The sequence below is a fragment of the Gymnodraco acuticeps genome, unplaced genomic scaffold (assembly GCF_902827175.1).
Source record: "Gymnodraco acuticeps unplaced genomic scaffold, fGymAcu1.1, whole genome shotgun sequence".
Lineage (NCBI taxonomy): Eukaryota > Metazoa > Chordata > Actinopteri > Perciformes > Bathydraconidae > Gymnodraco > Gymnodraco acuticeps.
In genome coordinates this window covers 6,214,941-6,231,359 of record NW_022992250.1, presented here as the reverse complement: position 1 = coordinate 6,231,359, position 16,419 = coordinate 6,214,941, and the positions used below count along the sequence as shown (strand labels likewise).

The window sequence follows — 16,419 nt, the reverse complement described above, 5'->3', positions numbered from 1 at the left end:
GGAAGTTTATTCGCTTGCAGAAACAAAGAAAATCTCCCTGAGATAGATCGACAGATGGATGTTCCCTCATCCGTGACAAACACCCATGCATCATCAGCACTAATTCACCTTTTGAATAAGGTGTGTGCACCTGTGCAAGTGTGTGCAAGCCATTGTGGGATAGTTCTTGCATCGATGTGACAATTCAGGGAACATTTCGCCATTTCAAATTCAAGGGACACAGCTTGAGAGGGTTGGCATTACGAATTCTACCGGTGCATCATGTTGGAGATAGCAATCAACAGCCAGCGTCCCACAGCATTAATACTCAGAGAACATCTCCCGATATTATGTTCTATAACTAACAGAGTCACTGCATGAATAGTTTTATACATATATATAGCCAATATTGATATTATCACCTGTAAAAAAATTCTCTAATGTTGTATTTGTTGTTTTTTATAATAGGCCACATATTGAAGGGAATAAGATGCTTAATTCTCCATGCTGCTGGAAGTAGGAAAACACTTTATTTAATGGGTCTGTAATTTCTGAATAATGTGATTTAGTGCTAATTACTGGGTACATATAGAGACAATATGAAAGTGACACTCTTGTAATGAATGAATTCTATTGAATTAATTGCTGCGTAACCTTGGAAGTATTAAGTCACTGCTCTGCAGGCGAGCCGAACAAGCACAAATGTGAAATCTGTCAACAGGCAAGCATCCAATTCAACATTTAAGGGTAGTTAAGTTTCAATGATTTCAGTGTGAATGGATTGATGGATAGCTCAAGGAAGATTTCATTTTTGCCCTACCATAAGTTTCAAATTACACATTTATTGTCAGGGAACTTCTTGCAAATGACCTTTGAAATAAAGCGTTGTCTTGTATTACAGAATATTATTAGCACCAAGCAGGCATCAGTTCTCTGTTATAAAACATAACTGCAGTTTCTAAAAATGTAGCTTTTAATTAGCATAATATAATCTTGTATTTAAAGACTACTTTGCCTAAAGAGGGAAAGATATAAATATAATGCCAGAGATCAGTGGATTCAAATAACCGAAGCAGGGATTTAATGACATTACATTAATCATCTGAAGGAGCGTGCAGGTTGTCTAACACCTGATGATAATTGACATTCTGAAATGAAATGTGGCTGCGACCGCTTTCAGTGACTTATTAGAGCCGACATGGAGATGATAGAAGTCAGGGGAGCAGAAATACTCTCTCCCCTCAGAACAAATGGCAGCGCTGCTCTCAGAGGCTCGTAACACTCATGGAGGCAAAAGCAAAAAAGCTTTTAGCTGTGACCTTTGATATTTACCGCATGCTGTGGAATCAAGAGCAGGCAGATAAGAGCCAGAGGAAAGATTGACTAGCTTGTTTGTGATTCAGGGACTGCTTAGGATTAATTGCAATTGTCTACGGATTTACAATGAGGGCCGGAATTTAAGGAGAAGGAGCAGACAGGTTCGCTCTTTATTGTCTCCAGGGTAATTTATTTTCGACAGTTCACCATCTGCGAGGCAATTTAGAGACAATTTATCAAAAACATTGTTAAGGTGGCTGTAACTCGAATGTTCATTTAGCCTAAAGCAAGTCAAATAAACATTTAGTGAAGTGTTTTTGGCATCTTTAACAGTTATTTGTATTATTTACTGCACAGTTAACTCAGATATTCATACAGTTTGCTTTCAATTCTTCTTCGTATTTGAATTCAGAGACAACAACTGATACAAACACGTGCAGACTCCTGAAAGCGACTTCATGAAAAGGTCAACTCTGTGTGTGTGTCTGCATGCATGCACCCAAGTGTGTGACCTTATGTAGTGGCTCACCATCCATGTCCAGTCTCTGCATGATGATGGCCAGCTCCACTTCGCTGGGCATGTAACCCAGGGAGCGCATGGCCATGCCCAGCTCCTGCTTGGAGATGAAACCATTCCCATCACGGTCCAAAATACGAAACGCTTCACGGATCTCTGCACGACAAATACACAACATATCACTGTACATCCTATGAGTATTACATGAGATCTACTATATCTCTTAAGAAATACCAATAGAGTGCCTTTTATGCAATGCTTTGATACATTCTGGTGGATACGTGTAGTTTGTATGTCAACTTGAATGTGTTTGTCGTGTGGTGCTGAATGATGTGAGGGTTTCTGGGTTGGGAGGTGGGATAAGAAGTGAATATACATTTTACATAACCTTTGTTTTGTTAATGTTTTGTGTTTAAACATTGGGACTCATCACAGCAGTAGATTATTTCCTTGTCTATACTGCTGTAACACTGCGGTTGTGAACAAGACTGAACATGTTCCTTTGTCCAAACACTTGACAAAAACATGACATATGTTATTTTTATGTTTTCTGGCAAGGAGTTGATGTGGTTGTGTGAAGGCAGAAATAGTGTAATGTTGTCATAGCAACCTAAAACCGCTTAGGGAGGAGGTCGGGCTGGCTGTGTGACTTTGGCACTTTGCATCTCTTACCTCTGATCTGCTTTCGGTTTCTTTTAATCAACCCCGAAATCTTTCCCTAACCCTGAAGTGATTCATAATCAATATCTTATAACAACCATGGATTAAAAGTCCTCTTGCAAGTTAAACGGGTCCATTTAATGAATCTGAACAAGGGGTTCGATTGACTCACCGACAATAAGGGCATCGCATCAGAAAATCCTGATATGTGTCAAGTCAAAAAACCTAGCCTACTGGCTGTTTAGTTTTGAGGACTTGTTGGAGTTGTGACAATGGAAATAGCTCATAGACGTACACACTGTTACAGGGAGCCATTAGACAGTGTGTGTAGATGAAATGAATGATTAACAGATTTGAGCAGGTGTGTGGACGGTGCTGAAAGGTGCTTCCCTGGTGCTGATAACAGGCCTTCCCATTAACTGGATGTGTTACAACCTTTCTCACAGGCAAATGAAGGTGAGAGTGATCTCCCGCTCTCCTTCCTCCTCCCCCTGTCTCTTCCTTGTCTCTCTTACATCTTTATATACTTATTGTATTTTACAAACCCTAAGGGGACTGTACCAATCCTTCCACACAGCACAATCTCCACCAGCGATGCCAAGAGCATTTCCGACTCTCTCCTCCCACATAAAATGCTTCCTTCTAACTTGAAATTGCAAGTAAACGCACCCATCTCACGAGGCATCTATCTGTTCGCGCAGCAGACTTGTTGAAACCTTTGAGGACTTCCTTAGAAAATACCCTGGTCAATATCGGACTAATTACCTGCCAATCTGTCGGCACTATCCGAGTGGAGGTGATCCAATTGATCGACTTGACAACCGAGACAGACTTTGAAAGTCCTTATTCGATTTATTTTGAGTGGATCTCTACACTTCAGAGACGTAAGAGTTTGTCATTGCAGCTGGCATTCGGCATTCATGCAGATCTTTACAGGAGAAATGCAATGGAGAAGAGGGGGCTTTCTTGTCTACTTTCGAGCTAGTGTTATGGCACACCCTCTGTAACTTTGGCCAGGATGATCATAATCTCACCAAAATTACACTTGTGTTAGTTATTCCACTCGAGTTCAAGCAAACAAAAGCAATTCACTCTGAGCCTATCAGGTGAAAAATGAAAGGGGTGCTTCTAAATCTGTCGGTGTTATGGCTGCCGGATCTGGCAACCCCCTCTGTAACTTTGGCCAGGATGATCATAATCTCACAAAAATCACACTTGTGTTAGTTATTCCAGTGAAGTAAACAAAAGCATTCACTCTGAGTCTACCAGGTGAAATATTAAACAAAATATCCCTGAGATGTATCCTTTTTCCAATTTATAACAACAACATTTGCATGAAGTAATTTTCTCCGTCTCTCTCAGGCTGTGTGTCATTAATATTCTTGTATTGACAAGCTGCTCTTTTCTCTGTACGTGTAATACGTCTGTCTCGGATCGGTCTATTGCCCCGGCCACACGAGGACGAAAACGGCCGTTTGCGTTACTGTTTAGTGTCATATAGACCATTCGGCCATACGAGGACGACCGAATACGGCACTAAACGACTGAGGAAACGATAACGGGTCCCAATGTGGATAGAACGGCATACGCAACGCTCTGGGGGGTCAAACGGCTCCGTGTGTGCGCCCTATACGAACATTTTCTGATAGTGATTGCGCAATAGCAATAGCCCCGCCTCTCCCCACCTCTGCTGCTCACCCCCGCGTCAAAGTAAACTGCACACTGAATTCAGATTATTTATCTTTCTCTCGATATGGACATAAACGCGAGAGAAGTCTAATCTGACAGGACGGAGACACCTCTCAAACTACCTAAACTAGTTATAAATATGTTTATTTTTACTGTCGGCCGGGTCACTCATTACTGGATCAGCTGCTGCATGAGACAGACACTGACGCTGTCCAAAGAGAGGGTGGAAAAAGAGAGGCTCCGTGTATTTATTATTATATTATATAGAGTCGTTATTCATTTGTTTTAAAGCTCAATAAATAACAAAGAAGACCTTTGACCGGCACTTTTATAATTTTGTCGGAAGATTTCAACTTTAATTCACGTTGACTGGCGAAAAACTCTACCCGATTCCCTCGGCCCCCACCGCGGAGAATAAACAGAAGGGCAACCATGCTTCTTCGCTGCTTTTGTGGAGGAAGTTACAGCGCCACGTACAGGCTCCTGCATATGTACTGCAGCTTCTCCAGTGGTTGGAGCTAAACGGAGCGGTCTCGTGTGGGCAGACACTATCCGGATAACTATTGCGTGTGGACGGAAGCTTGTTTGCAATTGCGTTTGCGTTAATCCTATGCGTTTAGCCGTTTTCGTCCTGGTGTGCCCGGGGTCTATAACTGTCTTTGCTCTGTCAGCTGCGCCAGAGCCAAAGTTCAGTCGCAGCTCCCGTATAAGCCTGCAAATATCCCCAGCTGCCTTACTTTCTCGCTCACTAAATAAAGTGAGAATCAGAGGCGAGGGATTGGGGAATGCGGGCAAGCATGCAGCCTCCCAAAACAAAGTGAATTTGTATGCAGCTCAACAGTGAAGAGTACATTTCCAATAGGGTACAAATGAGCTGGTCCTTGATGTATTACCGCACAATGCCTGTGTGTGTGTGTGTGTGTGTGTGTGTGTGTGTGTGTGTGTGTGTGTGTGTGTGTGTGTGTGTGTGTGTGTGTGTGTGTGTGTGTGTGTGTGTGTGTGTGTGTGTGTGTGTGTGTGTGTGTGTGTGTGTGTGTGTGTGTGTATTTGTATGAGCATGCAGCCCTGCCTGTGTGTGGCTGTGTATTATGAATTCAACCCTCCAGGACTGTACATGTTCTCTCTGTGATTGATGAAACTCGTCAAAACCAGAGAAAAGGAAAGTTGCAATCTCACACAGGATTGATTAACTGGCCTTCTTTCTGCACTAACAGATAGAAGAACCTTCAGCAGCTCTCTGAAGTGGGATTAAGAGTTTTCAGATGCTGGCAGCAAACACCAAAGATATTTTGTCCACATCAAACAAGCCAATTGGTTGCATTAGATCTGCGGCTGACAGGGCTTAGATAATGCCTCAGCATGATGTCTGGACTCTAAGTGTACACATTATATATATATACATATATATATAACATCTCAATAGGTCCAAACGTTTTTGTCCTCCTAGCTGTCCTTGACGAACAAAACCCAGACAGGCCAACCGGTCTAATGATGGTACTGCTTTCAGCAAACAAAGCAACTGTTTTAGTGAACTGGGTTGAGTTGAGTTGTGCACAAGGGACACTGGATTAAAAGATGTATGCTACAAAGTGCTTCTTACCAAAGCGCATTCGAGCCAACTACAATACGCCATATGTATAAACAAACAGCTTCAGTCAGAGACACACTCTCTGTCCTAGCTCCGTGTCAAGATTAGCTGTTTCGTTCATGTTAGAAATATATGCACTTGGTGCAGTTTAAAGGTGCATGTAAAGACGTTCATTATCCTCCAGGATCCTTCAGCCTGTGGTCATTGGTGCACTCACTTAACACGCTTCTTATTATCCACTTTTGATTTCTGCAACGAAAACAATTGGATAACCTTGATTACATTTTTTCTTACAAGTCAATTAAGATAATTTAACCTTTCATGTCCTTTTTTTAAGCATTCTTACATTTCGGGAATAATTTGGTGAGTACAATGTTATCATTGCTGATACAACCAATGACTAGAGCTACACAAATTAAAGCAGTATTAAACATACTTTACCTTGAATTCCAAGGTTGTTCTTAAGAAAACTCTTTGGCCGTATTATACTCAATATTACAAAATACATTTATAAATTCATTCAAACATTGAACCACAATCTAACCAAAAACATCACTCCTAACCTAAGTCTAGGAGCTTTTAATGTAAATTGACAAACATGTGTTTTGAGTTTTGATTTTCGGTTGTTGAGAAACACAACAGGTGGATTTTGCTCAAATTGTCAAAGGGCAGTTTTACTTTTGTATTGGTTTATGTTCTAATTATTTCCAAAGCTTGCTTTTGTGAGAGCTGATGGCACCAATTTTTCTAAGATTGACTGAAAACTTGAATTAGAAAACCAACATCAATCATTGGTGTCGTTCTTCAGGCTGTCTATATTTTATTCCCTTTCATTCTGAGTCCTGTGACTGCTTTAATTTCATAATCACAGTCATTGGAAACCAATGCATCCAGTCAAGCTGTGACAAAGGGGCTAAATGGAAAAGAGAATTGAGGCATTGTAACTGCATTTTTCCAGCAGTGAAACATTAATTGCTAGTACCTCACACTTTGCTCCGCACCCCCACCACCTCCCACCCTCTCTCTGCGAGACCACTCACCTCCCAGCTCCTCGGTGGAGATGCTGTTGAGCTGGAAGGCTTCGTTGCCCTCCGTCAGGGAGCTGCTCAGGTAGTTGTCTGGATAGAGCAGGCCCGCCCGCACATGGTGGAATGGCATCTTCTCCCTGCAGATCACACACACACACACACACACACACACACACACACACACACACACACACACACACACACACACACACACACACACACACACACACACACACACACAAATCAACAGGTAAGAGGGATTTGAGTATCAGTGTGTGTGTACCCTCGATGTAAATCCTGACTACCAGCACAGAGGCAGTCCAAACTTTTTAAGAGTGTGCTGAAGACTTTCCTTTAAAAAAAAAAAAGAAGCATATTGTTAAATCTGGTTTCTAGATTACCCTGAGTCCTACATGTTATGGTATTTTATTGAATGTTTTTATTGTATTTTTATTGTATTTGTATCTATTTAATTGTATGTCACGTTCTATCTTGTGTTTTTATAATTTTCTTGCAATTTAATGTATCTATTAACACTGTCATCTATGTGTGTTAATCTGTGAAGCCCACTGAGACAAAAGTGTTTTGTGATGTTGGGCTATATAAATAAACGTTGACTTTGATTTTTAGAAACACAAGCTCCCGTGTTCCTTCCGCTCTGCTCATGCTCACTTCTGGAGGAAACCACTGTCTCCTCATGGCAGAATCATAGTGACAAGTTATGTAATCACATTATAATTCAACGGTGTCACAAAAAAAAAATCCACCGCTATTGTTCTTGTAAATACCATCAGCAACTCTGTATTATCCAGCGATCATTCGCTCGCTGTCTCTTTCCGGCTTGTTCTTTGTTCAGGAAAAGCACTAAAGTCCTGTCACTCGCTATCGTGTCCTCGTAGCCCCCCTCGTAAGATCTCTTGACTTCTTGTCCCTTCAGACAATCCCCACTGCCACCCAGCAGCTCACAGGGGACATCAGGGCTTGACAGGGCATCAATCAGCCACGGCCACTGCTGTCCTGCGATCAATGCGAGGCTCGGCTTTGATTCATGAGAGTTGCCCCTCTGAGGGTTTTCCTTGTGTAATATTTTGACACTGGCGATATGCTTCATGCAATATTCCTGCCCATAGAACATGCTGAACTATCGCGGTGAGAGAGCGAGAGAGATGGGAAGAGATAGAGATCCCGAGAGTATTTTGTGAGCATGCTGCTGCCAGACAGGGGAGATAGAGATGGAGATAGAAAGAACTTGGGATGTCTCTATCACAGGAAATATGGTCAAAGCAAAAACAACTCCTCTCCTCTCCTCTCCTCTCCATTAGTTGAGACTCATATCCTTTGTGGATCTTTTGAATCAGAGCCAAGGGGGAGAAGCGGACAAAGACTGAGCGTAAAGACAAAGACAGTGTAAAAGGTTAAGAGCTGCGGGAAAGGTGTCAGTCCACTCTGGGGATCTGTAGAGGACACCACATGAGACAGCAGAGAGAGAGAAAGCAGACACAGTGTGTTTGCAGAACGGTGTGTATGTGCACATATGGTGAGCTCTCAGGAAATATATCCTTTTCCTAGTTCTACTTTACTCTCCACCTGCAGATTAGAGGGTCTCAACATGGACACAATCCCACTGACACCCACTAACATCACTCTTTTGTGTTTAGCGGTAAAGGTCACATTCGACATCCATTCAGGGGGACAAATGACTCTGCAGTAGTCACAGGTATTTATCGGCTCTGGCTCATGTCGGCAGTAAAGGACGACACCTGGGTGGAAACGCTCATTTAGACACATTTCTGGCATGATGATATGTGATGCATCCATAATTATTTAAAATAAAAAAGGGGTTTGGACTATTTTTATAATTTGCGAATGTACAAAAACATACTATGTATATGCTCTATTAAAATCCACTCCATTAGACTCCATTAACAGCAGTAACATTACCATATTGTGCACACTTCATTAAACTTGAAAGAAACAACATAAAACTGATCAAAACATCTTTGTTAATCTTACCAGTGATCCACAATGCCGGTATGTGTTAAAAAAAACACAAGTAACATCTGTTTATAACGAACCCTGCTTCCTGCTGTGTTTGTGCATCAAAAGTTAAATACTAGAAGTAAAAAATCGTGCTCGTGTAAAAGTCTTAAAAATGGATGTGTTTCTTTTAAGAGCCGCTGCATCATAATTGACTTAACACTAGTTGTAGTTTGTATTTAGTGTTGACTGATTATGCCATCAGATATCAGTACACAAAACATGCTGGGAATATTTGTATATCGCTTTAGATAATAGCATGGACATGCGGCAATGGTAAAGTATTTTTTGAGAAGCGTTCTGGTGTCAGTTTGTAGTCCGAGTAATATTGAACAATGACATTTGATCGGACTTTTGTTGAATCTAAATCAAGCGTCTGTGTGGATACATCTGTATTGGGCAAAAAATAATCTGGGAAACCATCGGGTACAGCAAAAGCGACAAAAGCTGACAAAAAAGCTAATAAAAAGAAAGTTGTTTTAGTTTAAATGCAGATACGGTAACTGATATATTTTCTAAACTATTTGCCTCTCATTCACATAGACATCCACTACACATGTATACACCCGAGGAGCTGCCATGGAGCACCCTGGGGTTTAGTGTCCTTCTCATAAAATGAAGACTGGCTCTATCAACTGATCAACATCCAATCCAAATATCTGTTTATTGAGATTAGCAATAATAAACAACTCTAAACTTTAACTCACTTTGAAGTTAAGCTAACCGGGCTGTAAACAATGTCCGACGCACAGAAGAGAAGCTCTTGCCCCAGACATCCATAGGCTTCACTGGGGTGCACAACATATCATTTGTTGATCCCAGAGGCTAAATCACACCGATAGCAAATGAGATCTTAGATTGGCACAGATGGCGCATTATGAATGTTGTTAACTTACATGTATGTAACCAAACATATAATTGGTTTATTTTGGAGTGTGTTTCTGCAGAAATTGTTAATTGCACGTTTCCTACATTAGTGCATGCATGGCTGTTAAACAAGTTAAAGAGTGTATCTACATCTGATTCCTCCACTTTAGCTGTGAAGAGAGTGGTGTGTATTTACATTGTGAAGTAAGACGTTTGTCACTGGGACTAAGTGATCTGTCGTGCACTACAAGTTAATATGGAAATTACTACAGAAATGATCACAAGATTAAAAAAAAGTCACAATGAAAAATGAAAAACAATTAATGGCTGTTAAATAAGCCGCAGCCATCTGAAAACCCTAAATTCTTCAACTGCTCAAGTTTAAGAGGAACCCAGTAATTATTTACTCAGGGGACAAATGAATTAGACATATGATGTGAAATTAATATGAGAATGTATTTTAAAGTCCATCTGCTCTAACAATTGCTCCACTGACAGAAACACCCACTCACTCGTGGCAAAAAGCAGCAGCGACGCATACACACGCATCGAACTCACTCACACAGATTCTCCGTTTTTTTTCTATACCTCTCTCTCTCTCTCTCTCTCTCTCTCTCTCTCTCTCTCTCTCTCTCTCTCTCCTCTCTCTCCTCTCTCTCTCTCTCTCTCTCTCTCTCTCTCGTCTCTTCTCTCTCTCTAGCTCTCTCTCTCTCTCCTCTCATCTCTCATCTCTCTCATCTCTCTCTCATCTCTCTCTCTCTCTCTCTCTCTCTCTCTCTCTCTCTCTCTCTCTCTCTCTCATTCAATCCCTATTTTTCACTCATATATTTTTGGATTGCGTTATTTTCTACTCCTGAAAACACGGACTGTTGTCACAGAGACGGGCATGAGAGCTGACAAGGACAAGCTTTAGCAGAAAACCTCCATCTGATAAGCCTCATCGCCTGGCTGAGAGCAGGAAGAGGAGTGGCAGAAAGACAGATAAACAGACAGACTGCAGGTGAGAAAAAATGATGGGAGAGGGGGGTGCAGAGAGGATGAAAGGAGCAAATGAAAGCGGGCTTGCTGTCGGTTTTTGAACTGTGGGGTCATCTGCACCCCAGGGAGCTCAGTTTCAAGTCTGCAGCGTGGTGATCGGAACAAATTTAAGCGTAGACTGGAGGGAAGGCGCTCAGATGAAGGGAAAAAGGAGCAAAATAGATTGAGCCAAGAACTGGGAATATGTAGAAAGGAGAACCATGTTTTTTCCTCACCTCCCTCCGTCCCCATGGAGAGGAATGCATTAGCAGAATGGCAGAGAAAAGCTGAGAGGTCACAACAGTGTTTCCCCCCCACAAGCACATGGAGAGAGCTTCCATCACAAGCAGGCAGCCCAGACAAGACAACATTATTAAATGAATCCTTTTCATCAGATAAACAAAAACAAGTTGCAGCAGCCACTAATTCAAAACATGCAAAACTGTGTGATTTAACTTCATCCACTGACTGTGATGTGAATGGGATGTGTTTGCCCGCCAGGAGGACTGCAAGATAATCTTGTCCCCCAGCCATCTCTCCAATAGGTCAACCTGGGTCATCCAATACTCTCTGACCCACCACCAGCTAAGTTAAGAGGCATGGACTTGTGCACCCCTGGGTTTTCTGCCAGGTGGTCGGACACGACGCTTGGATGTTAAAAGAGTCCCACATGAAAACAGTTGGACCCCCACGATGGTCTGCCACACTGTGCGCATCTGCAGCAGAGTGAGCGCAGCTGGACTCACAGCTACATGTTACACTCACTGCAGCGAGAATTGGGTGTCTGAGTAAAATAAATAAATAATAATAACACTCATGCGCGGTACCCTCCAAAATGCTCGCACACACACCGTCTATAATACCACGCACGTATACTGTGACATCCTCCACAGGCGGGTCCCCCAGGGTATAGATGGTGATGAGTGTGAGGCAGGTGACAGATTTGACCATCACGCTTTATGACTCTGGAGTTTTAAAGCATAATGGCATTGCACCTGAATACTATTGGGCTTTAGACTGCAGCCTGTCCCCATTTATCAGAAGCAATGTGAGCATGAGTGAACAGTGGAGCGGCTGATAAAGCATGATGTGATGGAGTGCTTTACTTCCCACTGCGTGTTCAGACTATTACACTATAATTACAGTTGTACCGCGTGTGCGATGGACCTATAATCACCTAATCATACCGATCAAACCCACACAGCGCGCACTGACGCGACGCACGCAAACAGCTGGAAAGAGGTTTTCAGGAGCAGTTGCAATAGAAGGATACTGAATGCAAATAGACACAGACATCATTGCGTTGTCAGCCATTAAAACAGCACAGCTCATCGAGCCTGTCAACACTACAGGTTTATTTACACAGGCACATTTCCACTGATCACAACAGGTGCAGTCTTCTCGTGCGCTGCTCTGCGGCCATCAACGGCACCGACGCATGGGCGGTCAGTGGCAGTAATCACCTTGATCACCTTTTAACACATGCACCCTGGGGTGGCACACCAAAGAGTGGTGAAGTGAAGCGTACCTGTCTGTGAAACGACTCTTCCCCCCGGTGTAAGATCCCCCCCGCTCGGTTAGAGCACCGCTGGCGGAGACGCTGAGGGTCTTTGGAAAGATGTGTTTAGTCTGTTTGCATCCGTCCTGTGCTCTTGAGGAGTCCGTCCGAAAGCCAAAGATGGACTCATTCAGTCTGTGAGTGGGACCTGCCTCGGGGATTCACCAGCGTGTCATGTGCTCTCCACTTTACAGATAGTTATTCTCAAAAAAATATCAACTGGTTAGATGAGGAGAAGGAGGTGGATGGTGGTGATGTTGGAGATTAAGTCCGTTTTAGCTGAAGCCCAGACCCTCATGAACGGCCTCCAATTCGTTTTCTACATCTCACTTCTCATCGCCATATATTGTGAATTTGGGATGAAGCAGTTGGTAGGTAGAGCCAAATCCTCGTCCTATCAGCTCGCCCAGACGGACGCCACCCAGAACGCCCACGGGTCTGGGTCTGACAAGCGGAGCTGCTGCTGCTGCTGCCGATAGACTATTATACAAGGTTTCCAAAATAAAGAATCACGATTTAATGAACTGTCAAATCAAAACCGGAGGAAGACCATGCAGTCAACAGTTAGATCGTCAAACCTGAGTGATGGGAACGGATCTCCCGTGGCTCCCGGTGCATTTATCCCGGTGACAGACTTCACATGTAGTCCGGTAAGGGAGGGGACACAGGGGCCGCGGCAGCAGAGGTACGACTGTGTAGGTGAGCTGTGGCGATCAGGTGTGAGAGGGAGAGTCAGGAAGAGAGAGAGAGAGAGAGAGAGAGAGAGAGAGAGAGAGAGAGAGAGAGAGAGAGAGAGAGAGAGAGAGAGAGAGAGAGAGAAAGTCCAAAAGGGGGAGGGAGGGTGGAAGTCGATGTCCGAGCAATTAAGGTTGCAATAGATCGGTATAGCTCCAACATTTCCCTGGGGCCGTGTGTATGTGTTTTCATTTAAACCTTTTTTCACATCTTTTTGTCATTGATGACCAATTATGGTTCTTAGGAAATGACATCAGCTGCAGTACTTAAATGATGCAGTGTGTGTCTTACACCCCCCCCCCTTCTCCTCTTTCCCCCCCAACCACCCGCCCACCCATCCTAAATCTTCTTCTTTGTAGGCCATATAGCGTCAACATTAAAGGCACTTTACTCCTCCCAAACCCCTCAATTTTTTTATTTTTTTACCATCCTCCCCCTCCAGTTATCTCCAGTGCTGACTGTCTGTGTGTTTCACTCACTGCCTCTGATTAGAATAACCCCACCACTATGCCATTTAGCCTACATCCCCTATTCTAATTATGTAATAGCCTGTGTGGCTCCTCTATTTCCCCCTGCCAGTGGGACCACAGCAGCAGCTCAATTGCAGTGTTGGCCTCAAGATTGAAAACTGTGCCTCCAGCACTGCTGCACTGTTTTAATAAAAAAAAGTGGTTAAATCAACTTCTTAAACCAGCCTCTATCTCCCTTCTGCCTATTGCAATAGTGTTGCTATAGGGAGATGGGACTGCTGTTAGTCACTGGGAGAAGAGGCTTCAGTGAGAGTGGAGATAACACAAATATAGAGGTTTCACTCTGGTGCTTTTGCAGCACATCTAATGAGTTTAAAAAAAGGTTTGAATGGATGTTCTCTTGGTTCATGGGGAAACTAGGCCAATCTGAAACACAAAGTCATTCATTCTCATATAAATCATGTTAAAGAGGTGAAGTTTCTCTGAACACATGGCTTATCTGTGGTGCTGATTTGTGGCTCTGTCCATGGTGCTGAAGGGCTTCCTCCAGCAGAGGCAGGACGAATGAAGGTGAAGTGAAGCGCCTCATGTCAGCATTTACAGACAAGCTAATCTGCATGACTGCGACTCTTTGCGACTTTGTATTCATTTGTTCAAAGGAGCCAGGATTAACTTGAGTGTTAGAGGCTATTTGTAACATGTAACAAGTAACATGTAATATGTACTTTTCATACATCATCGCTAATTATATAATAAATCCATGTATAGCTACACAAATATCATTGAGGAAGGATTGATTACACTACATTACAAGTTAGACGCTTTTATCCAAAGCGACTTACATACTGTGGACAATCCCCACAGGAGCAATTTGGAGTGAAGTATCTTGCCCAGGGACACAACGACTGACTGCAGTGGGGTTTGAACCTGTGAGTGACCCCCTTATCCGAACACCAACGCACAACCCACTCCGCCACACGCCTCCTTGGCGGATTGATAAAGCCTTATTTCATTATTATGAACTCCACCCCCAACAATAACACTTTATGTTCACTTACTAACTTTGTAACAGCCCAAAGCTCCTGACCATTAATTGATGGACAACTTAGAAGAAATCCAAATATAAGCTTTTGTTTGTTTTTTGACATTGTAATAATGTAAGACATTGAATGCCACACAACTACACACAAGTCAATGACTTATTTCCATTATAGTTGATGTGAAAACACAAAACTACATGTGACATCATAATAGAAAAAAAAGGCCTGCTCATTTTCCAACACTTAACTCAAAACAAAACAATCTTGAGCAATAAATAACCCTACAGGTAAGAGGACACATGTATTTTTAAACTCAACTGAAGGGAGCGTCATTATTCCAATATGATGGAACAAGTGTCACTTAAAGGTGTTAATATGGGTTGATCTCTGAAGACCCTTATACACATTAAAATTCAGTGTATAAGTAAAAGTAAATATAAAATGGTGAATCCTTGAATGTAATTTAAAACTATAATGTAAATGATATAATCTAAATACTGGGTCCCATGCAGGTGCTTTTTTTGTATTTCCTGCAATGTTACGGGAGTCCATCTGCTGTCCAAACAGGACACAGCTGTGTGGCGGATCATGGCTCAATTTTCTCAGGTGTTAAGAAATCCAATTTAGTTTAGGTAGAGGGTGAGTTGGTTCATTATCCGGCAAAGATGGGACATTTGGAATACATTCACACTCACACAATAACAAAATAACATAATTACAGTTCCTCCGTCAGTTTCCATCAATTCAAACCTCTTCATTGAGTTCAAAAACTGGACTTATTTTTGAGCTGTGTAGTTCCCTGCTGTCAGACTGACTAATACACTTCACCCTGAGTATGACATGGATTTTACTTTAACTGCTGTATCCTGCTAAGTGACCTGAGAGGATTGACAATTGGCAAAAACTCAGGCTTCACAAATACAAAGGGCGTAGTCATGAAAGGAAGTCTAAACCATCAAATAGAACCACAGGGACACGCCAACATGGACTCTGACCTCACAGCAAATCAATACAGGCGTCATGTTGCCAATCAAAAGTGGCCGCCCTATTTCTTCCTGTAATGTTTGCTCTGTCAGACCACTTATTGCTCACTAATAGAGATACAGTGTGCTCTTATAGCCTTCGGCAGGATGTAATCACTAAATGGGACCATGTCTAAAGCATACCCTGAAGTGACAGACTTTACACTTTTTTATCAGATTGTTGACAGTGGAGAGTTTCAAGAAATATAAAGGGATACATGCAGTACAAAGTCTTAAAAGGGCTTATTTTGAATCGTGTGCATAGGCGAACCTCAAGACTTAAATCATGTCAAATCTACATTGATAAATCAGCAAAAAGAAGAAAATAAGATTGAAAAACTAAGCATAGGCTGATTAAAAAAGAATAATTGGCAAGGTTGGATTTATAGACTGAAATAGTCTCTGTTGAGGTCGAACTACAGCGGTCTGCTGAACAAGAACATTAGCATTTCAAAGTTCCCGTTCAGATTTACCCATTTATTTTCTCCATGACAGTGAAAGGGGACGATAATGTGCTGCTTTAAGAGCCTCTTTCATACTGCTGTATTTATCTAAATGAAAGTGATTTCTTGAAGGGCGTTAAAGTTTATGATTTTAGTTGAGTTTTATAATGATTAAGCTCAAACTAGAGATAATGGAAAATGAACTGCACCTTTCTGTCTTTATGCTGCAGAGTAAAGCTAAAGAACACACAGACCTCTTCTGTACGTACACTCCTGGTACTTCTTATATACATTCTGTCTGCTTTGTAAAGTTGCAGCTACCTTGATCTTGTTTCCGGCTCCCACATGAAGTGGGAACCTGGCAGCGACGGCAACATGAGAAAGGAGATTATGGTTTCAGATCACAACCCTGCTGTATAATACATCTCTCCAAATCTCCCCTCATTTAAATA

At 42.3% G+C, this 16,419-nt stretch overlaps 1 protein-coding gene across 3 annotated transcripts in view; it reads right to left on the bottom strand.

Moving 5' to 3' along the window:
• Positions 1–12,985, bottom strand: part of caln2 (calneuron 2) — a 29,546-nt gene extending 16,561 nt beyond the window's left edge. The window contains exons 1-4 of one of the 3 annotated variants that reach the window (XM_034206448.1): positions 12,836–12,985; positions 12,228–12,737; positions 6,791–6,915; positions 1,826–1,969 (exon numbers count right to left, since the gene is read on the bottom strand). In XM_034206448.1, the coding sequence (XP_034062339.1) occupies positions 1,826–1,969; positions 6,791–6,908 (262 nt within the window). In that variant the 5' untranslated portion in view covers positions 6,909–6,915; positions 12,228–12,737; positions 12,836–12,985. The other 2 variants (XM_034206449.1, XM_034206447.1) reach the window with 2 other exon arrangements.
• Between the last annotated feature and the right edge of the window lie 3,434 nt (positions 12,986–16,419).